Source organism: Hakea prostrata, chromosome 7, assembly GCF_041222555.1.
Source record: "Hakea prostrata isolate BN-2017 chromosome 7, UWA_Hpros_2, whole genome shotgun sequence".
NCBI classification, from domain to species: Eukaryota; Viridiplantae; Streptophyta; class Magnoliopsida; order Proteales; family Proteaceae; genus Hakea; species Hakea prostrata.
In genome coordinates, this window is record NC_142606.1 from 8150058 (window position 1) to 8176018 (window position 25961).

The 25961-nt window shown below is 38.5% G+C and overlaps 1 protein-coding gene across 4 annotated transcripts; it reads right to left on the minus strand.

Moving 5' to 3' along the window:
* Positions 1–1024: 1024 nt before the first annotated feature.
* LARP1A (LA RNA-binding protein) lies at positions 1025–25204 on the minus strand. Of its 4 annotated transcripts, none has more exons than XM_089161771.1 (15): positions 24369–25204; positions 19214–19784; positions 14003–14210; positions 13817–13907; positions 13535–13606; positions 13260–13380; positions 12695–13127; positions 6779–6866; positions 6280–6384; positions 5809–6149; positions 5563–5706; positions 5398–5461; positions 4450–4595; positions 4179–4283; positions 1025–1968 (listed from the first exon to the last, which is right to left on the minus strand). In XM_089161771.1, the coding sequence occupies exons 1-15, from the start codon at positions 24759–24761 to the stop codon at positions 1722–1724; spliced, it is 3129 nt and encodes a 1042-aa protein (XP_089017897.1). In that variant the 5' UTR covers positions 24762–25204; the 3' UTR covers positions 1025–1721. The 4 variants fall into 4 exon arrangements, with proteins under 4 accessions (XP_089017897.1, XP_089017896.1, XP_089017895.1 ...); XM_089161770.1 differs by having other exon boundaries at positions 12695–13175; XM_089161768.1 differs by having other exon boundaries at positions 1026–1968; positions 12695–13380; positions 24369–24781; positions 24889–25204.
* Positions 25205–25961: the final 757 nt, after the last annotated feature.

Genomic DNA, 25961 nt, shown 5'->3' on the forward strand with positions numbered 1-25961 from the left:
CTCCTAGCTAAGGCGACATCGAAGTTATGGTCAGAATGAGATGGAAGATAATGGGTGATGGTAAAAGGATGTCAACATTTTGCGAGACAAGTGGGTCCCTGGTTGTTCAATAACAAGGTACGTGATTTTGGTCCCCTACGGACAGGTTAGCAGCTCTGTTTCCTCGTAATATATTTCATTTAAGAAGTATTAATAATGAATATCTAGATTCCCATCTTCCCTTCTGAGGACCAACTTGTGTGGAGGGAGCTCTTATGCAGCAGGTGTCTCCGCAATTAAGTCTACTTATAACCTTTGTATGAAATAAGGACAAAGAGAGGAGTTCATAGCGAGCCCCCCCCCCCCCCTATTTCGACTGTGAAGCATTGGAATACCATCCCAGAAAATACGTGACAGACAATATAGATGATGAATGTAGGTAGGACTTTTGTTCCTGCAGTTGGGTGTTTACCATCGGTTTCCATAGATTTCCATTTACGCCCCCCACACTAGTCTAAAATGCACAATCTTACAATTCTTCACACAATTAGAAGAACCATCACCGTAGAAGACTGTTGTGTACTTTCGACCACATGTTGCGGGAAAAAAAAGACCAGAACCCCAATCAAAGTCTAATCTTCAGGCAGTATTGAATACTAGGAACAACTCATCCTACAGCTCTGGGTTTATGTGTGATGCATATAGACGGCTGTAAGTTGAGCTACTATGGTAATTCAAAATAGGACGAAGATTAGGCATCAATGTGGCTACAACCTTCATTATATCCATGATGTATGGACTATGCGGAGCTTTTCAAACTCAAATCCCAAATGATTTTAGCTAAACGGATTCCAAACCTGATAGTGATTCGGGACTTACTATTCTCGTCCCTGACCCAGAGCCTTGACGAACCAGATCAAGCCCAGCCCAGTAGTGCTTCCTATACATGTCCTTGTTAGATCTACATCATTTGACCTAAAAATATAAAATAAACATGAACTTTCAGAATATGATTACCATACATGTCTTTGTAAATCTGATATCAATATTAACAGTAAGGGGGGAAATTTGAAAATGAAAAACAGGAAGACTCAAACTCAGTAGTGCTTCTTTGCCCACAAAAACAGGTAAAACAAATAAGTACAAAAATAAAGACCAAAATAAAAGATAATTCGAAGATTTGGGCCTATCCGATGGCATATACACTAAAATCCTGTATCAGGACAGGTCAGGTGGGATAAACACTAATCCTAGAGCCACCACCCTTGATCGTAATTCAGGTGCAACGTATGGGCTACCTCACCGACAAAATCTTAAACCCAAACCCTCTTTGGGCTCTAGACGAGTCAAGACCACACAGGGCACTAGTTCGATCTTACCACCAATCCTACCGCCCCCTGAACCCCGTACGCGAGCAGTGCACAAAGCAATTATATCATGACCTCATCCACTACACAGTTGCAGCACGACAGAGCTGTCCGGCCAAATTCCAGTCAATTATTGGTCATTCCCAGTTTAAAAAAATTCGAGATACAGCCAATCTCCTCTTCTTTTTTCTCTTTTCCCCCCTTATGTACAACTGCAGGAGAAAAATTTAACCCACCATCTCACTAAGCTCGCTGAGGGCTTCAAAATTTGTGCAAAATTGTAATGGGTCAAGCAGACCAAGAACAAAAATAACTCAGTTCACAACCACCAAAGAGGTGGAACCATCTCGATCCAGAACTCTTCCACTAGCATTCTCAATGTGCAGTCAACTCCAGTTCCCTTGCCAGGTTAGACCTGTTTTTGCCTTGCACAACAAATGAGGACTCCTTTTCTCTATCAGAAGGACCGCTAATGTTACTGCTACTAGCATCTCTAGCTGCTCTCTCTTTCGCACGGAAGTCATCTAAGCTACGGTATTCTTCCTTCAGCAACCTATCCAACTCTGGATTCTTTTTTAAAGGGGCTCGATGGTCACGTACTTCACGATAATGGTGGAATGCCCTGTCATAGAAGAAATGAATTATTAACAGCCAGCAATGAAGATAGAGGTAGCATCGGCAAATCTAAACACTGTTGGCATTGTTTGAAATCCTAACAGTATTAAAATAGCAAAAGAATTTTAGTTGTCGTACTATAGTGACAACAACACAATACTAGTAATTTCTCCTGTTTTCTTCTTTCTTTTATTTCCAACAACATAAAGAATCAATCTTGTGAAGGATAAAGTGAAGTGAAATCTACCTACTACTGGTGTTTGGTAATTCTTTTTCAAAACTGCTTTGCAATTCTAAACTATATAATTCATTGCACCATCCATATAGTGGCTATCAGTGTATTTCGACATCCTTGACTCAGTTATGATATTTGGACATAGATGTTCTTCGTCTGCTCAACACATTTTATCATGCTAAACCATTGAAGCCATCTTGATGGTTAAACCAAAGGCACTCACCATCTTCACACTACATTTCCCTAAATAATCTACAATTGGAAAAAAGTCAAACAACACAGATAACAACTTGCAACTCCAGAGAAACACAACATACAAATATAAATATTATAACAACAATCATAGCCTCATCCCACAAGCTCACAGGGGAACTTGATTAGAAGGAATTCAAGATCAATGTAGATTAAAATTTAAAAAGCATGTTTAAGCAGGTGCTTGAGTTATCCTGACCAAATCAGTTCACCCTGAACTCCCCTAGTAGTTGATAGCAACAAGAAAGAGTTGCGATTTGATAAGCCAACCACCAAAGCAAACCAACTCGTCAACCACCAGCCAGCATAATGCAGACTACCCAACTCCATTAGGCCTAAACAAGCTAAATTTATTATAATGGGCCCTGGCTCCCCACCCCCCAACCCCCAAAAAAAAAATTTAAAATAAATTTAACTTCAATTATTCAGTTCAATCATCACTTCTCTCAAACCAGAGAATTCTCCATGGTTTTTTGTTCGCACTTCCTAACAGCCCATTTCACATGTTTAAAACTATTTCAAACTCAATTTTATGAGTTTTTAAAGGACTTCAGACCACATTCTGCCCTTTGCTAACCCTAGAGTCTAATACTCTAGTTTATGCTGATTTCCCAAAAATTAGGATTAGCGTTAGAAAAACCCCAACCCTGAACTACTAAAAGGATTGCTTAGTTGTTGTCTTTTCTTTTTTCTTTTTTTTTTTTGGGGGGGGGGGGGGGGTTGGGCGGTTTCGGGAGGGGAGGGTTCTAATGATGAGACCAGTCACAAGGACTGGAGGCCCATAGGTCCAGGGGATCAGAAGGCGTGAGGGACAGAGTTTCAAGCCCAGGATCTCCATGGTCTTACTAGCTCTCCAACACATTTGGTGTCAAATGAACTTCCAAACCCCTCAGTATTTCTTCTTAATGCAAACCTTGTATAAAATACCACATTTTTCATCCTTTCAATGTGAAGTTACCGTAAAAGAATAAAAGAGGGATTTGAAAGCCCCCCTATGGCCCTACCACAAGTCAATCAGGCAGATAGGATAGGGACTGCAGATTTTAAAATCTAGTGCAAATATAAGAGAACCATAAAACACGGCAATTTATTTCACATTATCTTATTCAATCTGCCTGAAACCATTCTAGAGATATTGCTAGCAGTTCGTAAAGCTGGTGAGTACCGTATATATGGGGGCATAACCCAATGCATGAAGCTCCCACCACCGCAAGGTCTGAGGCTCATAATTTATGCAGCCTTACTCTTGCAATTACCATATATGCAGCAGGATTTTCGAAATTTTCAACTTGCCACTCAAAATTTTGTACAGGCCCATTAGGTTCACTTGCTGAGGAAGCTAGTGCCTTCCAATGGACTTGGCGTGGCAAATTGTGCAAAACCAAAGAGATAACTGCCTGAGGAACCAGAATTAGTAGTTGGACTAGCTTAACTTTTTCGATATGACTTAGAATGTATATGCTGATAGTTTCAGTTGGTTAGACAATCCTTGCTGCTGCTGGCGAAAACCGGAAGGGAAACTATTAAATCTACAGGATGACAGTCCCATACAAAATTTTCTACTGAATATACTCACATTGAAGCGTACTGTGAACTTTAGGCAGTGATATCTTCTATGAATAGACCACATCAACTAAAAAGAAAAATTCTTAAGGAAGACAACAATTAAATGTCTTAAAAATACACACCACCCCAAGCATATGAAGAACACGGAGAAAAAGAAACCTCACCAGTATTTCTCAAGGCCATAAAGATTTCCTTTGCTGTAGAATTCAAGGGTCAGCTGTTCAAAATCCTTGTAAAGGTCTTCGTTAAATTGCTTCTCCAAACCATAGCTGGGGACAGAAACAGAAATACACTTAAGTATTGCACGCCAAGAAAGCATGCATTTCAGTCTCAGTCAAGTATGCATCCATCTTGTCTCTTTTAAATTAAATTTTTGCTATAACTACCACCTCAAAACATGAGGAAATTAGAAATTAATGAATTGAAAAAAATTACCTGTAAAACCTGAAAAGGCATTCTAATCCATAATTGTACTTAGCAGCTGCATCTTCCAGGGCAAGTTTCCGGAACTCATTATACATAGAGGGGGATAACATGTCTCTGAGGAAAAATGACCAGAACCGATACAATGTATTCATTTCCTGCAAGAACAGAAATCCACACATTATACTAGATAAACATTTGTTTCAGCAGAAAAAGGGACCATTGTGTATAACCACAAACAATTTTTTTGGCTAAAAAAAGGATCACAGTAACAAGATTTATTTAAACATGATTCTTTTTTTTTTTGGCAGGGGATTGACACACTGCCAGTGTGAGGGGATGCACAATACCAAAGTGTGAGGGGATGCACAATACCAAAAGCATGCCATGTCATTTTTCTTATTTTAACTCCCAAAGTAAAAATTGCAATTGAATGGAGTAAAACTAAATTTGCATTTTACAAGATCGGAAAGAAAAAAAGGCGGGGGAAGGGGGGGGGGGGAATGATTTCTATAGCAGCAAACCCATATCCTATGACATCACTTGAAGATTAAAATATGATACTGCAAACTTCTTAATATAAATGGAAACAAGCTAATGTATGTAAGCCTTATAAGGATAGCCACAGATTATTGTAGACATGCATGACCAATTAGGATTAGAGAAATAGTGATAGAAAACCATTGTCATCTGTTTTTCACTTCATTCTGAGTCACAAAAACAAGCCACAGGTGAAAGTAGCACTCTGGGAAGGTTCCCAAACAAAATCAATGACTATCATAATCTGAACCAATCTATGGCCAAAAGAAGAGCATTATTTCACTGAATAAATACAGGGGAAAAGCATGAGGAACATTTCTGTCAAATCTAAGTTTCAGAAGTTAAGGACCCCAAAAATTGCAAATCTGTGAATCATTGGAAAGGCGGTATTCAAGAACAAAGTTATGAATATATGCCCACCTCACTGCAACCAATTCCCAACTTTTTCCGCTCGTTTAAGCAACGCTTGTGGAATTTCAGATACCTATTTGCAAAAGACCATGAGAGACCATTAAAAACACATGTTCTAAAACCTTCAATAATCAAACAGTATGATGCTGTGCACACATTATCCAGATTCCTTACTTTTGCTGTCTGAAACCATTTTCTTCCAAAAGTTGATGACTTGGGTGCTGAAATGGTGGAAAGGGCTTTGGCATGGAGCCCACCGGTGGACTACTACCAGAAAGGATAGCATGAGGTGAACCACTTAATTTTGAAGGCAGAGTACTGTGAGAATATTATAAATACCATCAGAAGTGATAACACAACTGAACATTTTAAGAGGACAATTATGCAAGACTTGCTTAAAGAAGTGTATGTTGAACTTACCCTTGGCCTTCTGGTGGTGTTGACCCAAAGAAAAACCCAACTGAGTTACTTGGTGGACTTTCTGACACAATGCCATGACGACCACGAGCATTCCCATGGATCCTAAAATTGCTTGGAAATAAGCGTTGTTTATGGGATGATTGTTGCTTATTAATGCTCTTGTTTTGCCTCCTGCGAAAATTAGCAGGGCCCGGCTCTTCAGAACCATTATTTCCAGCAGTATTCATGCTAGCTTTAAAGCTCGGTATCCCAGATGCAGCACTGGTAGGTTTGGAATCAATATCTTCATGTTCTGGCCCAGAGTTACTCCTCTGATTGTTAGATCTTCTAGCTCTCAATTCCTACCGGATAGCAAAAGCGGAAAGAAGTATTAAACCATTGTGAATAGAAAGGTACAGTTACAAAAAAACTGAAACTAAAAGCTACAAGAAGTAACCCAATGAACCAATCGATCAAAGTGGGCAGACCAACCTGCTCATAAAAGTAAAGGCCATCATTGATTGCAGAAGCAAGCTCATTCGAAATGGGTTTCGATTCTCCCGGTCCAGTTTTGTCAGTTCCACTTACCCTAACGTTCTGCACAATACCCCAGAAGAAGAAAAAAAACAAAATTTGCAATAAATATAGTATAACGATAACCATAATGAATCTCTTAATACCTTAAGAATAAGATATAAGATCAACTACACTGATTTGCCTCCAAAAATAACTATTCATGGTACAAAGATGAAATTATTAGTGCCTAGGGCAGAATTGCATTAAAAGAAGCCACAAAACAGTAGTTACTGTAGAAAACAAAAAAGTCTTGATATATTTTCACCTGTGAGAGAAGCTATCCAAATAACAGAAGACAGATGACTGAACATATATGAAATAAGAATTCAAAACATGGAAATCCTCTAGTCAGAACAAGGCATCTTAAACTATTTGACCTACCCAAGCATCTAATTAATCTCTGTGATGATCTTACCTGGGTGACGATTATAAGTCTCTGAACATCCCGATCATAAGCATCTATCTCGTCCTCATCATCATCAAGCCTTTGCGCAGAAACACTACTGGAAGATGCAGAGGGACAGCCAGGAAGGGTGCAAAATCATTAAGTACAGGAAGTGAAATGTAATGAAATATATATAAAGCAATCTCCAAAAATTTGTTTAATGCACTCCACTCATCAGAAAACAGCCAACCCATAAACTGAAATTTTTTTATAAAAATGATATATGAAAAAGAATTAGAGGAAAAAAAGAAATGCTCGTCAGACAAAGAAGAAAACAAACAAAATCTTACCCAATCACCCCCCCCCCTAAGAAGCAACCAGAGGAAAGGCCTGTAAATAACTCCTACAGATAGTATACTCAAAAGCATAGGGATGAAAATAGTCAACTAGAATTCCTACCTTCAACTGAACCATTTGATCCAATTATAATTCTGATAAATTTGGGTTTTATTTGGTCAACCAATACCAGATTGGTCTTTGCCCAGCTATGCCTGACCACAAATTTCATTAATGGCTGACCTGACCACAATGACCTAACCACATATATTTGCTCCATTCAACCACATCTAATGGTTGTTTGATGTTAAGATCAGCCAATTTCTAGTTTATTCATCCAAAAGATTTCTAGTTTAGGATAGCCAAATTAAAATATCAATAATCGTTGCAATACCAAGATGTCATTGCCCAACAAATTAGTGCCAAAGATGCTCAAAAGTAAGGCCAACTCTAACAAAACATTAGCCTGTATAAAAAATAGCAATAGATGGCCTCTACTGTTGGGTCAGAAGAATCAAAGAATCTAAATCATGAATTAGGATCACTGATATTTTGCACAAGGTAACCTTGGCAGAATCACTAGGATCTCACATGATTGCAACACCTCTTCTCCCCATGATATTTAAAATCAGGAAAAGGTATATCTTCTCATATCACCGGTGAAGCATCAAAGCCCAACAACCAAGAGGAATCACTGCACATGCATGCATCAGAAGTTACTCAACAAATGGGAAAGCTTCTGCGCCTGAGCTCATGTGACCAAGTTATGAGTCCTAATCAATTCAAAGCATAGCTCTAGGGCATAATTTGATCATTTGGAGAAGATTAATACAAAAGGCATAACAACTCTTTAACACCCACGCCAATATAGAACCGTAGAAGTTTTCCATTGAAAACCTTTATCTATTTATCAGTGCATCAAACTGATATTTATGATACCTTCAAATTTTAAACTGGAGCTCAAAGCTTACCTCCATATTAATAATTTAACTCCACATAGAAAAACAGAATTTAAAAGAGGTGGCATAGAGGATGCTAAGATAGATGAGTGGCAAAACTAAGAAGGATAAGATAAGGAATGATCACTTTAGAGTTGGTCTGGGAGTTGCTCCCATAAGTGATAAGCTTCAGAAAAGTCATTTGAAGTGGTATGGTAATGTTCAACGGAAACCTATAAATGCCCATGTACGAAGAAGTGACATTATCCAGATTGAAGGAACTAAAAGAGCTAGAGGTAGACCTAAGATAACCTTAAGAAAAGTGGTGAGAAAAGATATGCATAGCTTAGACCTTGTATCTAGCATGGCCCTAAACACAACTGATTGGAAGGCAAGAATCCATGTAGCCGACCCCATTTAGTTGGGACAAAGCTTCATCTTATTGTTGTTGTTGTTGTTGTTGTTGATATAGATGATGATGTTTCCCAAAGAATCAAAATTGGATGGATGAGGTGGAGAGGTGCATCTAGGGTCTTGTGTGATCAACGTATTCCATTAAAGCTTAAGGGAATATTCTATAGGACCGTCATTCAACCAGCTATGGTGTACAGTGCAGAGCGTTGGGCCGTTAAAAAGAATCATATAGATAAACTCAGTGTAACAGAAATGAGAATGCTTAGATGGATGAGTGGCAAAACTAGGAAGGATAAGATAACAAATGATCATATTAGAGTTAGTCTAGGAGTGCTCCCATAAGTGGCCTTGTATCTAGCATGGCCTCGAACAGAACTGATTGGAGGGCAAGAATCCATGTAGCCGACCCCATTTAGCTGGGAAAAGCTTATTGTTGTTGTTAGTTTATAGAGAAACAGAAATTAGAAATACTCAAGTATCAACTCTGTTACAAATAGGCACTTAGAATTCAAATAGAAGACATCTGGATTTACTAGTAGATAGAGAAAACAAACCTACTGAAAACAGTACACTAATAAAAGAACCAAATAACCTTTAAAGAAGCCAAACTAATCCCATAAATACGGTAACATACTACATTACGATAACATACTACATTTTGGCAGCCAGAAACCCTTCAAAACCCAAATAAATGCATCACAAAACCCTTGCTGGCCTAAACCCACGTCATACCACAGTTTTCAGCTGTTACACAAACTGAGTTCCAACATCAGTATATACCATTTTCCCACTTTCCATTTTAAAATACAACTCCAATAAACTTCTGATGTGAATTGTCAATGTAAAACCAGCTAAGGTTTAGGAAAAATTCCTACACCAGACCTAGTGTGTGTAGGATAGGTGTAGGGGGAATCCTATACTAGCTATAGTGCATTTAGGGTAAGTGAGTGACTCCCCTAAACTAGCACTCATTTTTATTTTTATTTTTATTTTTAGCAGAGCTCATCATTTTTTTTAGAATCAGGAGTAGGTGGTCAGCTGTGCAGCATCAATTTTGATATTTGAGTGGATTCCAAGCACATTTGCCCAATCTCTGTAGATTTCAAATTTCCATATATAAGGCTGTCGTGGTCATTGACGAATCTCAACTGAGATATCTCAATATAGCAGGAAGCTAAGAAGAAACCATAGAGGAGTTTTGAAACAGACCAAGTGTCAACAATATTTCAGAAATTTCAATAGTTCAAACCAAAAAAATACCAAGTTCTGACTTCTGACAAACTTTAACCTATCCAGTCGTAGTAACCAGTTATGATACTTTCAACAAGTTAAAGGAGCCCACACATGTCATGTTTCAACCAAAAAATACCAGATTTCAGCCAAATTTTGGTTTTTACCTGGTCAAAACCTAAGTCGGAACCTAAAACTTTACCCCTCACTGTGATAGCCTAAGAGTGTTCTTAGGTCCAAAACCAAACTACCAGTAATAAGGTTCAAATATGTCTAGAGATGCTTAATATGGATTTCCATATAGTTCTGCGCAAAGTAAGGCCAACCGAAGTGTCAACTGAAATCTTGAAAGTAATGAAGGTTTTACATATTTATGTCTATATGCAACACAAGAGCCATTCAATAAAACATGAAATCATTATGCTAGTAATGACTGATGTGAACACAGTGACCCCCGAGGCCGAACCATAAAGTGGGCCCCAAGGCCCACCCAAGCAAGCTAGCCGAACCCTCTAGAAGGGATATTTTGGTCACTTCAGCCCTAATTTAGAGGCTGGTTTTTATTTACAGAATTTAATTTTTATTTTCTGAAGACTTTCAGCCTGTTAGGAAAGTCCAGTTTGAGTTGGTTAGGTTGTGGATAATAAGTTGTGTATAAGATAAGCGGGTTCCTATCATTTAGGAGGGGTTCCTATCCTTAAGGAGGGTTCCTATCCTTAAGGAGGGTTCCTATCTTTTTGGAGGGTTCTTATCTTTTAGGAGTGTTCTTTTGATTAGAGTTTGTTTTTAGTTAGTTATTGAATCCTTGGCTATTTTAAACTCTAGCACATGGGCCAGTAGAGTTTTAATTAAAATAGAATTCAGGCATGTGCTTATTAGAGTTTGAGATAACTTTAAAAAAAAAAATTCTAGCATGTGTCTTTTTAGATTCCAATTCAAGAATCCAGATATATGTGGTGGGATCCTAGTTTGTTAAGAAATCCCACTCAGTGTTAAGAGTCTTTTATAAGCCTATTGTTCTTTGTAATTCCTTAAGCCTGACTATTGAATAAAATTGTTCAAGGATCATGGTTTCCTAGTTGAGGGGGCCATGGTTGAGAGTTAAAGCGTTCAAAGATCAGCATCTCTAGCATTATTTACAGCAGTTTCAAGGCATTCAAGTCATCTTCTTCAAGTACAGCAAGTAACAACTAAGTACAGCAGCCCTCCACCCCCATCCTCTACATCCTCCCTCTCCAGAAGCCCTCCCCCCACCCTACCCCTTCCTTGCATGACCCTAGGAACTCTCTCCCCCTCTCTTCCCCTTCAATTCCAGCAAGCCCCAGCCCCTCCCTCACCCTCCCCTACCCACTTAAGATACCCTCTGCCCTTCCCCTGTTCTGCGTCCAGAAACCTTAAACCCCGCAGGTCCTATAGCCCCTTTCCCCTGCTGTTTTAGACCCCTCCTGCGATTCTCTTAGGCCATCCCCCCCCCCCCCACACACACACAATCCCAGCCCCGCAGGTCCCCACATTCCCCTGCCCCCCTTCTTGGTCCTCTGTTTCTGGCGGAAAACAGAAACAGGAAAAAATTCAGGGAAAACAAATAAGGAGAAGAAAAAAGAAAAATAAAAAAGAAGTAAAGAGAGGATTCAAGAGAAGTTTCAATATCCTTCCCATATTGAACGTTCACAAATTTTCCCTTCAACCCATATCCACCTTTTCCCTAATCCAAGAATTAATTAATTTTTTTTCAACCAACAATATTGTCCCTTCTTTATTTTGTTACATCCCATATTGACTTTGGATATCTCAAAACCATTCCCAAGGGATTTAGTTAACTACTTACGTTTTTCCCATAATTTCATTAGAACCAATCCATTATTCCCAGGTGTTTCCATCCAACTCCCATCTATTTCAGAACAATCCTTAGGTTCCCCATACAATTGTTGAATCATTTGCTGGAAGATTCAGGGCAAATCCTAAATTCCAGGGAATTTTCCTATGAAACCCTAACCCTAAAATTGGGTTCACGTCAATGACTTATACAAGTAAACATAAACAAAGCATAGGATATAACATAAGCATGCACTATTACAAGAAAAATTAAGCAATAAACATGAGTCATTGTAAATTTTATGAAGCATCAAAATCTTGTATAATATTTTAGCGATCCAGTCATAGGGGCCACACGACGATGCCCACACATCCAAAGTGATCAAACATAATGCCTTAGCACAATAAGCATGGGGCTTGTCGTGGATAAGCTATAAACTATGTTAATACACACTTATGAATTCACTCAACTTGTCTTTAACTGTCTCTTTTCTTTTTTTTCTTTTTCTTTTTTCTTTTTTTGGGGTTGAGGGGGGGTGGGGGGGGGGGGTTGAGTGGGAGAGGGATGGTGCTGTTAGACAACTAGTTCAATTGCTAAACTAACAAGATTAGCACTATGCAGCCAACCCCTTTAAAGAAGCCTGAAGCTTTGCATCAAACACAGCATTGTGCCACCTAGGACCAAAAGAAGGCACATGGAAGCCTAACCGGTGCCTAGGAGACTCATTTACAACTATTGTGCGTGCTAAACACCATTACCCCCACCATCTTTTTGCCCTCTACTAACACCTTCAAGTAGCTAACATCACTCAGCCCTATTTTATCTTTATAGTATGATGCCAAACCATAGAAATCACTACCTTCACCTTACCACCTAAGGCTGCTACTCCCTTGAGCAACATAACCATCAGATTAACTTGTGAAAGTCAATTGTACCTACACCCATATTTCGTTCATTTTCTTTCTGAAGTTTGGGGTAGTGGACCTATCAACACGCAATGCCAACTAAATAAAAATCTTACATAACTAGTGAGCAACATGACCATCCCATTTATTACTTCATTTTCCAATTTCAATGAGACTTAAAAAATAAATAAGCCTAGAAATAAACAAGCAAGGAGATCAAGAGAGAGGTAACCCTAATCCTGTAACACAACAAAAAGACAAAAATCAACACAAGGAACACAAAGCAAAGAATGGAGAACATGTCTACCTTCTATTAGATGAAAGATGATTCTTCCTAATTGTTGCCTGTTCCAACTCCAGTTCCTCATCAAGCATGAAAGTACTTTGTTCCCCCACATATCCCGAACGATCACTTACAGAGTCACTTGACTGGCCACACATAGTGTGTGTATCCAAATCTGATGATAACCCTATACTTCGATGTTCACGACCAGCAAAGGTAACAGGGCCTACATTTCCTTGGAAAGAATTAGAGCTACCACAACCATCACAGCTGGTATCCTTTACATCTGAGATGTCATCAACCAAATCCTTGTCTGACATACAGCAATGACTGGTGACAGGCTCAGAAAATATGCTATCTGAAGTCAAGTCACTATTAAATGCTTCACTTGGAACTCCAGTTCCTGCACTCAATTCTTGTGCTTCATTAGAAGACAGCATCTTCTCAGCATCATATTCTGTAGATCTCCTCCCCATTAGTGAAGTACCTTTCTTTGAAGGTGAATCTTGTACCATGCTTTCATCATTTAGTGGAATCGCTTCAAAAGTGCCTTGATTATTACTACAATTAAAAACATCATTTGACTCACTACTTTTCATAGAAACAGAAGCTTTCTCATCAACTTCACCATGTTGTGCCTGATGTTTTGATGGTAGAGTATTTCTACGAAGCCACTTCGACCAATCACCACGTTTCCGTATCTTGTCACCCTATATGAAATATGAGTTAGCATGGCTTGCAGAAAGCAACAAAATAAATAGTGGAACAGGAAACCACTTGGAATATAACAGAACTAACAGGATTAGATGATTGTGTAAACTAATAAAAACCACATAAAGATGATATTCCATCAAGGTATCTAACCTGCACTTCTATGCTACTTGAGCTCTGAAGAGCATCCAAAATAAAAGGTATAGTTGTCTTCAGTTTCTTAACCTGCAACTCAGAAAACAATAACAGGCTAGAACAAACATGTCTTTACCAATTTACTGTTCACAGCTGTAAAAGTATTACTGGCTCAATATCTGAACTTCCTGTGATTAAATAGACTAAAAATAACAGTTATATGACCATTCTGCAATAGAACTAAAGTTTACGCAAACAATATATCAGAAAACAGAACAAGAAGCACCATGAAAATTTTACCCTGTTAAAGTCAGCAATTTTGGATATTGAAACCCATCCTTGATCATCCATTAAGGAACGCAAGTAGAGGTCATCCTGCAAATTTATATCACTGCCAACAAAAAGGGTTTCAAGTACACAGGAGTTCAAAAGAATTAAATAGAAATGGTGCAGCAGAGTTAACAGTATGGTATTACGACCACTTACCTGAAATAATACTCAATTTGATTTACTACCTTAGTCTCCAAAGGTACATTCTCAGGTGCTTCAATTTGATTTACCACCTTGGTCCTCAAAGGTACATCCTCAGGCACTGGGATAGGAAACCCAGGATGAGGAGGATGTGCAATAAATCGAGGTGAGGAACCCCTCATCGATTCTGGTGGAGCAGTTGGAATATAGTACATAGGAGCACCTGCATCATAGACAACAATTTGAGCCACAAAATGAGAACTAAGGATTACAGAATTTCCTTTTCTTTTTTGTGGGTGGTGGGTGAAAGAGGGAGAGACATTGCAAGGAATAAGTGTCCAGATCTTTAGTGCAATACTTCACGCATCTGATTCTCCAAAAGTGTGTGGGGGACGTTAAGAAAATAAATTGGTGTTGGTTCCTACCAATGGGAGGAGAGATGTAGTACGTACTACGTAGTATTAAAAAAATTCATTTACCTATAAACAGAAAGGAATCCGCTATACACACACGAGCGTAAATTTCCACGTGCAAACAAATGCACATATGGCAAGTACAAATGAAAATAAAATAACTAAATTGTTGAATTATTAATAATTATTTCATTTGTTATTTTTAATAAATAATAAAAACATAAAATTAATCTAAATTTATTCTTATTTTCAAGGCTTTGAAAGAGAAAATCTATTAAAATTGGGCTTTAGGATCCATTAAAACTGGTTAGTTATCCAACATGTATTACCTCAATCCTTTTAGATTGTTGTTGTTAAAATGAAAACATAAACTATTATTAATAATGATAAATGTAACAAATGGACTTTTAGGTTCCTACTTTGAAGTCTCTGAAAGAGGAATCAATTAAACTGGGAGATATATTATTTCATTAATTACAGATTGGGGAAGTACATAAACTTATTGATTATTATTCACAGATAAACTATTAAAAGAGATAATGTAGACAACACGTTTTGCAAAATAGAGATAAACTACTTGTTAAATATGTTAGAAAGGTAGAGAGAGAAGGAATTCATGAAATGTAAAATTACAATTAATATTAATATTATCAAAATAAAAAAAAAATTAGAATTTATAATTTTAGGCATAATTAACCACATTCACTTAACAAGTGATGGAATTTTGAGACCCAAAGCTTATGGTGCAGCTTTTGTGACATGATACGAAGAAGATTAAACCTAAAGATTGTCATAACATGTTTACACAGAAGAAAGTGTCCCCCAATTTCTCAAGAGGAAAAAGGGCAAACACTCAAGCGCTCCTTGACCAAGACGAAATTTCAAGAAATTACAGCCGACTAATCTGGACCCTTGTACAAGCAAAATCTTTATGGTTTTCAAGTCAAAAGATAAGCCCAACAAATGGAAAGAAAAACCAAAAATATCCTAGAGATAGCAAACTAAACTTGCTGGCACTGGAATTCAGCAAAGAGAGTAGTCACAGGAGCTTGCAAGTTCTGTTTTTTATTCTGGTTTTCCACTGGAGAAGGGGTGTGGAACAGAATTTGATGTGAGAAAAAGGAGTGGGAATGGTCCAGTACAAGATTCAGGTCTGCCCTCCAGAAACAGCACAGATGGCAATTCATCTCTGCTCTTTTCACTTGGGACTGCAAATGTGATCCAGCTTCTCCAGGTGAAGAGGTGGAGTGCAGAGGTTGCAATGAAGAAGATCCTGGAGAAGAGGCAGGAGAGGAACAGGGCAACAGCCGCTGGTGGGTTGCAGCAGCCAGCATAGGAGATAGAGGGCATCTGTAGAACAACAGACAGGTCTCATAAGGTTACCACAACTGGACGATTGAATTATGGAGATATGGGAACGCAAAGAATGGGATTCAACAATCGCTAAAATGTTAATGTGTAAGATTTTATTTCATCCAGCTAGTGAGTAGATTATTTCCCCAGAAGTTTTAAACAAAATGGAGTACGCAAAATTCAAAAAAATATATTTTTCAACCTAGGCATTCTTATTAAAGCACCATCCTCCTTGAAACAAAAACAAAGTCAGCAGCAAAGGAGGAGTAGGGCGGGTACATATTGAACCTGCTCTATCCTTCTCTCTCTTCCTTCCTCCTCCATTGACGAACAGACACTGTAGTTTTGGCAGTAGCTTCAATGTTTGCCCCGTTCTGCCATTAACGGTTTCTCAATGAGCTCCCACTACCAGGCCTGCTGGAGTCGCCTCTGCCAGAACCCTCAAAGAGAGGAATTGTAGTAGGCTTAAAATAGTTCAGGGTTAAGATCGAGAGTGGAGATTTTACACTCTTCATTTTTTTCCCCTATTTTTGGGAATTGGCAGCCTTATATTAGGGGGCGGGGACTATTACATATACCACAGTCCACAAGGAGCATCAAACACATGACCTCTTCACTAAGAGGTGCTAAAAGGTGCCGGTCATTACTGACCGAGCAACCTTTTGATGGTCACACTCTTTATTTTTGTTACAGTGGGATTCCATGCATCACGATCTGCCATAATGACATCTACAAGCCAATATGTAAGTTAAAACAACAAGGCAATAGCGGCCCTTGCCTTTTCAGAAGCCCCTGAATGCCACGGTAATCCCTGAACAACAATTCTCACATGATCCAAAAGAATCAAGGTCCATAGTTGGATGGGTAGTAAAAACCAATCTTCTCAGTATTTTAAAAGATGAATTGGTATTCATAAATGTATCTGTAATTATCAGTGTTAAGACTTATAATTCCTGGTCTGAATTCATTTCAGAATGTTCAATACATAAACTAGGACTACTACCACTACTAGTACTACTAATAATAATAAGAGTAATAATAAGACTAGTAGTAGTAATAATAATAACAACAACAACAATAACAAAGAATGGTGTAACCATCTTTTAGTCACAATTGTGTTACCCTAATAACTCAATCGGAAACCCAGACCAACCAGTCAAAAGAGCCCAAGACTGGGTAGGTACTAGGTAGGGCATCATTTTATTTGGGAGGATTAATCATTAATTTTATTGTCGGTTTTCTAACTAGTTTGATGCAGAACCTTCAGCTACTTCAAACCTAGTTAGATACTCTAAGAGATACCATTTCATGCCCAGGACCAAATTAAAGCAGCCTTGCATTAGTTTTCTATTTCAGTTATTGTGGTGTAGACTGTGTAGTATAGTTTTACTGCAGCCAATTTTACAGGAGCAGATTCACTTTTGCTTTTTTATCGTGGCAAACCAGTTATAACCACCCCAAAGCAAGTATGTAGACAATTATTTTCTTTAAAAGCAATACTGCAGCCTTTTTAACAGGATATAAAATATGAATGATGGAGAAGAGGAAAAAAACAAGGATTTTTCTTTTTCTTTGCCACTCCAATTTTTTCCATCTCTAATTCTTTCCATTCTATAAATCCCAACTTTTGCTAATACATCTCCTATCTTTGCTTTTCTCCGTCTTTGTAATCCTCCCAACTGGACTTGGTTTCTATGTTTTGTTAAGAGTTATTCTCCTTATATATGTGAAGCAGCCAATGATGAAAGACACAGGTTGCATGAACAAAAAGAGTCAGTAGTGTCAATTATTAGGAATGAAGAATTGGCTGTGCAGTCTTCTCCTGTTTCCACTTCGATCAAAGATTCCTTTCCCGTTTTAGGTGCACTCTTCCACTCACCTTTCCCTTATTTCCCCCCTTCCCACTGATCATTGCTCTTTTTTTCTCCTTCCACTTGTAAATTCTTTTTCCCTTTCTTTTCTGGATTTTAGCATATGGAACCCATTCTTACAGTACCGTCTGTTCCCTACGGCAACTTCGATCTTTTTTATCCCTCGCCCTGATGCAGATCTAGAAACCTACATATGCAAGAAGAATAAGAAGAAGAACCAGCAGTAGTAGAAATACTAGAAGCCTAGTAGCCAATAATTAGCTTATTTTAGGTCTTTCTTCTAAGTCAATTGAACTGGTTGTTTCAATTCTGGTCCAACTTAAGTTATGTTAGTCTAGTCCAATTTAAGGTGTCATATGAACAGTTAAAGTAATGAAATGACTTATTAACAATACGTAAGTAAGACCCCAAACCTGCCCATATTGAGCAAGGAAGGTAGTGTTATGTTCTCATTTCAATTGTTCCATTCAAGTCCAATCCAAATAGGAATAGAACTAAGGCCTGAAGCCTCATTATATATACATATATATAGGCCATCGTGGGAACTGAGGACACAACTCAAATTTTCATACTTAATACTACTGCAAGCTGCTGCGGCTGCTGTAGCCGTCCCCATTGTTTGAGCTTCTAATTTAGTAGGATTTAAACTCAGGTATGGTTGGTCGGATCAACTGACTCCCTTCTTCATTAAATTTTGAAGAACACACACTGTTCAAGATCAGATTTGATTGCAAACAATCCAATCTGTTGAATACTTGCTGTCCAGCCTTATAAAAACCTAAACATCAATTTTCAAGTAAGTACTAATCCCTATGCCCATGTTGTTCTTCTAAACCTTATAGATCCCAAACCCTAACTCCCTTTTTTTCTGTTTTCGTTCATTTAAATTCATAAGAACCCACAACCTAAATTACATCCATGGCCAATGCAGAGCCTCCAACATCGCTCCCTCCATTTGATCAAGTATACCCCTCACCCCATTGAGAGAAAAAAAAAGAGGTATCTTTGTAGACATCCCGAAACCCTAATCCGCAAAACATACTTTTACCATCAGAGTTTCCCCAAATTTGGATTCGGAACCCCTACACCCGATCCAATACCTAGCTCCAACAGCCCCCTAAAGCACCAAACAATTCAATGAATTCTGATGACATGAAACCTGATCTAATAATAAAGGACACAAGCAAGTTATTACAGCACCAAACAATCAAGTGAATTCTGAAAACAAAATATTACAACCAGAGAAATCTTAATAATCCACAGAAACAATGAAGATCATAGTTATCAAGGTGTCCAAGCTCCTTGATCACCTTAGCAGTCACCTTCCTGCCTTGATAACTATAATGAAGATTATTCAAGCATTGTTCTAAGACCTAAGGACAAGGAATGGGTTCCAATTCAAAGACCATACCCCCACATGAGCTGTAGCCTACCTGATAGATTAGTGACACATGTCAACCCATGTCAGAACCAAAATGTGACTACATATCTATACTAAACTCCTACTTCATATTGAGTGTATTTGCATTTTAAGTAGTTAAATGAAAGCAAATAGAAACTGGTGGACAATATTAGGTTTGAAATATTACCAGGAAATCCTGGTCCATTGATGAACCCTGGAGCTGGAAGAAAATGTGGGGGCGGCCTCATAAAGGCCCTTGACCCTGGATTTGGTTGCATACTAATATTGTCTCGAGGACTGAACCCCCGTTGATGACGCCACGCATAATTCATATGGCCACCAGGTTCCTGTACATTCGGTCGTCTATTTGCAAAATTTCCCGAATATGCATTACGATCTCCACGTGGAGGAGGCTGAAAACTTCTATTAGCATCAACAGCACCAGCATGACCAGGTTGAACAAAAGGTTGCATAGGGGGCTCACCCCCAGCTTTGCCCATCCGAGGTTCAACAGTTGGAAACGGTCCAGGACCAGGGTGGTAAGCATACTCATGAATAGGTATGTGCGGTACAGGTACAAAAGCATGGAAAACAGGTGCCATTGGTGGTTGGTTGTAAGGTAAAGTTACTGGAAATTGAGGTAAACCATTTACAGGAACATTACGCCTAGAACCTGGTTTCTGATGATGCACTGGTCCATGCTTATAGGATGGATTAGTGTTTACCAACCCATCAGACTTTGTGGGCCCAATTGATCCCTGGCAGAAAATACGAAAATGTCAGCAGCTAGCAAAAATTGAATATAGTCTCTGAAATCAACAGGGGGAGGGAGGTCTTCCACATTGGGCTTGTAATTATATTCTGTCTAGTATTCAGCAGGGTAAAGTATGCCAGACAACCATTTCCTAAAGAATCAAGTAATGCTCATGTCCTAATGTAGAAACATAAATTTGGAAACAAGTTGATATTTGATAATAAAGATTGATAATTTAGGAGCCTATACAATAAACGTGTCCATAACATACTTCATGTGCATTTTCTTCCACCACATTGTAATAAGTTGAAGATGGATGCACCAAAATAGCATTATGATCATTCATCAAAACAAAATAAATTTAACTTCCATTTCCGAACAACTGGGCTGCTCCACTTGTCCTGGCATCTGCCTCTTTATGTAACATCTGCTATATCACCTCTACCAATGTCTATAAATTAAACCATATCACTGCCAATTAATCGATGCAAATCCAGGCCTAGACTAGATCTAGAAAGAGACGAGAAACCAGAATTTCCAGATCAGAGCAATATAACAAGTAGGTAATTAGCCATAAATCCAATCCCAGTTTCAGCCCAATACATCATCATTGGGTTCCCTCAGGCTATCTCAAGTCTTCCCCATGTACCCTATTTTTTATATTTCTTGAAACATTCTCTAATCCCTCCAAACCCATCCGACACTACCCCATATAAACCCATTACAACCTCACTGCTCTAACCAGGGGTTTCAGGTCTTACTAGTTCAAACATCAGACTCAATCGGGTAACCATTCACAAGCCACCCCCTTGGGCCATGATCAAACTCATAAATTTGGGCCTGGAGGTTAGCCTGCTTTACAGTTTACAGATCTCAGAAGATTGGTCATTTGGTCCTCAGTCAATCGAGGCTACATTAATCATAGGGTTGTTAAAATGACAAAATAAAGAAAGTGGTGATATGCAAATACTGACTGTCGCACCAGTAAGAATGTGATGATTGATGACCCAGGCCAAATAAAATTCACTATTTCCCAAGAATAAACAAGTCTATGAAGCAAGAAACTGTTGCAAATGGGCACAGCTTGAATAGAAAACTAGGAAGCATGCCAACCACTATAGAAAGAATTAGAGAAAACAGAAACAAATAATTGTATTTAACAGAAAATCTGACTCCTGTGTATAGTTATCAAGGCCAAGAGGTGACCCAAAGTGACATTTTGTGCATAAGCACTTGGGCGAAAAACTGCTTGAGTAGGTATTTGCTAGGCCACAGAGGCACCCAAGTGTTATTTCTTATTTCCCCTCTAATGTCATTTAATATCTTACAACAATAACAATGTATATCTTATATCATAATAAATCAACATCAAGCCTCATCAAGTCATCAGAAATCTACATTGATTCACATCAAGTCATCAGAATCAATATTAAGATACACCAACTCATCAAATCATCAAAAATCAGCTTACAATCAAACATGCAGTTGTTTTATAGTTTGTACTGTTCTTGAAATTGATCATCGTCTTTTCTTTTCTTTTTTTTCGAGGGTAAGAGGAATTGGTCATGGCCATGGTATAGTTAGTTATTCTTTTCAGGTTTATACCATTCTTAGAAAAATATGATCTTATCTATAGAGGAATTAAATTGCTATCTTTTTAGAAAACTGTCCTTGTTCTCTAAGAAGTTAAGACCATCAATTGATTTTATTACACATTGAGATTTTATCTTATTAGTAGGGCATAAAACCAGCTTTCCAAACATACCCAAGATTTTGAGTAAACTTGGAGGGGGGTTAGATTACTACTTCAACTCCCTTCTGTATGTAGCAATAACGAGAGCACAAAGCTTTATAATTGAGAAATCTTCTGCTGCTGAACCTGACCATAGTCACAGGTAAAGTCGAAATTGAAATAGCAATAACTCTACGCAAAAAAGGAACGCATGAAATTCCAGGGTGTAATTAGCCACAAGATACATGAACTTCACTCACAACTTTCAGGTAGAGCATGAAAGAGTTCTTAGATTCAGCAGAGATATAGTAGGTTACAGTGACTGCTTAGAACAGCAATTCAACAGAAGCAGAATCAGGGGAGGAGCTAGAGATGCACAACTCTTCGCAACAAGGTATCAATCCAATTTCATTCAACGATTTAAAATAGAAATATGTGCCATTTCATTGACTTTTATACCATTTAATAACATAGAAATCTTAATCTTAAACTAAAGACTGAAATAGAGTTTTGAGTATATCTTGGACTCAACTGAAAAAGAGTTTGGGCTCAACACGACTTGCCACTCATGGCTCTAAGATAAGTACAATTTAAATTAAATATATCCCTACATCTGGCTGCATCAGATTCCCCTAGACTGAAAAACATCCAAACCTCCTGAATATAAAGGAAATAATGTTTTCCTTCTAATTTTCGGAAATTCGTTCCAATGAAAAAAGGAAACCAGCACTGAACTTGGTCGTGGAAATCACCACTCCGACTAGATTCAGAGCCCAAGATCCAAAAGCATGGGTCTTCCCCAGAATAACCACCATAACCTTATTCAAACTAAAGGCATTGGCTGCATGAAAACCAAAAAATAAAAGAGCAAGAAGAATAATTATGACAATAATAAGAGCAACTGACAAATGCAGCGTCCGAGGGATGTCCCCCAGAAGGGGTCCACAACACAAATCCACATCCTCCAAACAACTTTATTTTCAGTCATATCTCAAGCTCAAAAAAGACAGGAAAAGGAGTTCTAAATATCCTAATCCGGTTCATCCAAAAGAAAAATCAGACCTGATCCAATGCAAATTGTGAAACCGCCACAAGTAACACGGAAGAAAGATAAGACATAATAAACCAAAGAATAACAAAGGAGGAAGAACTGAAAGAAAAAAATAACATGCTTGAACCAGTACCTCATTTCTTTCCATTGTATGCTTTCAATCATCAGGTACACATGTATACTCAACGAAAAAATAACTCTACTAATAGCAAATCCTATCAACCTAGCAAATTAACAACGGAACTCCACAAACAAGGAAACTGATAGTAAGCAGATCTCTGCATAGCTAGCTCTATCTAAACTCCCACAATAAAAAATTAAATGAAAATTCCAAAGAATCACAATGCATGGCCCAGCTTGGATTAAATTTGGTTCGATAACAAACCAGAGCATTTCCTTTGTCTAGGATTTGCATCATTGTTTCAGATGTCTTCTTCGAAACTCCATCACCAGGATGCCCGAGTCAACAGGAAAGCCATTCCATTGTACAAGCATTCCCTCACACCATCATTGGCCAAGTCATCCACAACTGAATTGGCATTTCTTTGATTTCAGAAAAAAAGAAAAAGAAAAAAAAGGTCTCCCCATGAAAGCCAATTGATTGACAATCTAAAATAGGTAGGAGACTTGTATTAACCTCTACAGCAAGAGCTATAGAATCGCAACAACAGATACAATATTTCCTTTCACACCTACACAAGGTTAAGAAGATATCAAGCTCAATGACAACTGGATCGCCATTAAAATACAGATTATATAAATCAATCTACTCAAACAGTAGGTTCTCTGAGGAGGAACCAAGCACTCATTGAATATAATAGTAAAGTAAACCACGGCTAGAAACTCGCCTCTAAGTTAGGAATATGAATATAAGCGGAATAATATGAATATATGAAATCTGCAATTGCTACCTCTATCAGTCTTTTTCTTTGTATCACACATCTGATTTGATGACGAATGTAATTAAATATTATTACATGGAGATTCGAGCCCAAATCTGGTTCTAAATATAATAAATTGATGGAAGAATAGACATGGAAATTGAAACCACCCATCTCTATACTAGATCTGACAATTCTGGAAATGATGCAATTTGAAAGGGAGGAGTCGCCAGGTAGCAGTGAGCTAACAAAAGTACACATAGTGACAAATGGCAAACTATAAGTAGCATTCATCTTACTAACGAAGATGGGAAGCTTTAATGATACATTCCCATAGGCAAAGGAACGCTATCCAGTTGTGCGGAGTGGGGACCATGAATTTCTGCTTTATCAAGGGGGCACAGCGCATCCGGGACACCAAGGTTGTGAAGCCGTCCCATTTTTGTGTCAAGGCGACCAGGTGTCCCCTTGTCACCTTCTTTGGTGTCGCCTTGGTTTTCGTTTTCATTGCCCTCTATCACTCCATGTCACCTTGACAACCTTGCCAGACACCCAAAGGAATTTTTGTGACTAGGAATGTTCACCACGCAGGGTGCACAACAAGGAACTATATTTTTTTCCTCTCCATTCTCGAACAATGTAGAAGAATTACCTTTTTACAGGGCAACCAAAAGGAGTGGGGAGGAACAACTTTCGTACATCAATTACAAAGTTCACATCTTTAGAGTTAATCAACCAAAGTCATCTATCTACCTTTGTAGCATTTGTGCTTGCAGAAATAAACTAACCACGGAATGAAACCATGTCGGTTTGATTGACGTTTTAAATAAAATATACTTCAGATAAATAATCCCATTCAAAGAAAATAAAATTTAATTTGAAACAGAAAGTAAAGCGTATCAACCAAGACAACACTTGACAGACCTGCGCAGGAGGTGGAGAGGGAACAACATCCGCAGTCTGAGCAGCAGCAAGATCAGCCGTCTTTGGAGATACGTCTGAATAATTCGGCCGAGCTTCAGCAAGAGCCGGCCAAGTTTCAGCTCCCATGACAGGAACGTCGGCTCCCTTCACATCAAACGGTTTCTTCCACGGGGACTTCACGCCATTCTGCTCCTTCTGATCATCACCACCCAAACTTTCTCCTCCCTTCGCTACCATCACCATTTCGTTGATCTGAACACTAGAAGAATCACAGCTGCTCTTCGAACTCACGGTACCTTCACCAGAAACCTCAACAGAATCTCGACTCACAGCATTCACCAAACCCGAGAGAAACCCTGCATCGACGGCCACCGCAATGGAGGCAGACTCCATCGCCAGGGGCGTAATTCAGCCTGAAAACGACCTTATCGAATGAATCCTTTGCATCTATTTTAGTTTCCCTTTTTTATTGCGATCTTTTCACATATTATCACCAGCCATTAATAACGATTAAGCTTACCTCCTCGACGCTAATCATAGTCTCTAATTCTGAACTCCAGAGGCTCGCTAGGTTTAGGGTTTTGGCCTTCAAAGACAGCCAAAGATTAGGGTTTTGCGGTTCGAACGACAGTTGCAGACGCCGACGGAGAGAGTGATAAATACTCAAAAGAACTGTTGAAGAGTGAGTGAGACGGAGAGGGGTTTTACCAAGAAAAATATTATAGAGGCAATGGATGGAGGCAGTGAGGGACCCAAACTATGCAAGAAGAAAAACCTTTTATACCAGGGTATCGCTAAGAACGTCTTTTTTCTTTTTTCTGAATAAATTTTGTAGAACGTACGAAAACCCTTACAGAAACTGAGATATAGAGAGAGATCACATGTATAACGCATGTCTCGCACGTGCGTTATGTACTTTCGAAGCTTGGGGGAGTTCGCATGTTAGGAACTGCCCTGTTTACCCCTTACAGACAAGAAAAATAAGTAACGTATGTACGGGTGAATCTGGAAAAGTGAATGACGTGGTAGATGGACCAGCGGCCCTTATGGTCCAGCCAGAGGCAGAGCATTGACCTACACGTTCTGGAGAGTTGATCGTCTCCCTTGAAGGGGAGCATTCTGTCGGATCAGTTCGGTTTTGGAACAAGAAAATGGAAAAAGCAACTTCCATCCAAGGACGCCAATGCCATTAAGGCTGTGTTTTGTAGGTAAGAGATAATTTGATGATGATAAAATGAATTGCTTGTATATTTGTTGTCCTTCGAATATAATAAAAACAAGAAAGATTGGGTAGACAATTTTTTACTATGGACTTCCATCCCTGTGGAAGCCCATCCTTGTCTTACTCTTTGGAATGAAATTTTCTTTTACGAAAAAAAATAATAATAATAATAAAAGTAGCATTGTTAACAGTAACAAAAAAATTGATCCAATGACAATATTTACTCTAGATGTCAAAATTTTAAATATGGTAAAAAATAATAATAATAAATAAGGCTTAGTACTAAAATCTCTTAATCTTGTATTCAACAAGACCTATTGGGTTGCTAAAGAGAGTATTAAAAATGTGTTCAAGGCGTTTGCAGAATATAG

Coding starts and splice junctions, on each gene's coding strand:
- LARP1A (XM_089161768.1), bottom strand. CDS start 24,761: ATGGAGTCTGCCTCCATTGCGGTGGCCGTCGATGCAGGGTTTCTCTCG. Junction 19,785..24,368: donor CCTCTCCACCTCCTGCGCAG/GTCTGTCAAGTG, acceptor ATTTTCTGCCAG/GGATCAATTGGGCCCACAAA. Junction 5,462..5,562: donor AATGGTTTCAGACAGCAAAA/GTAAGGAATCTG, acceptor TTTTGCAAATAG/GTATCTGAAATTCCACAAGC.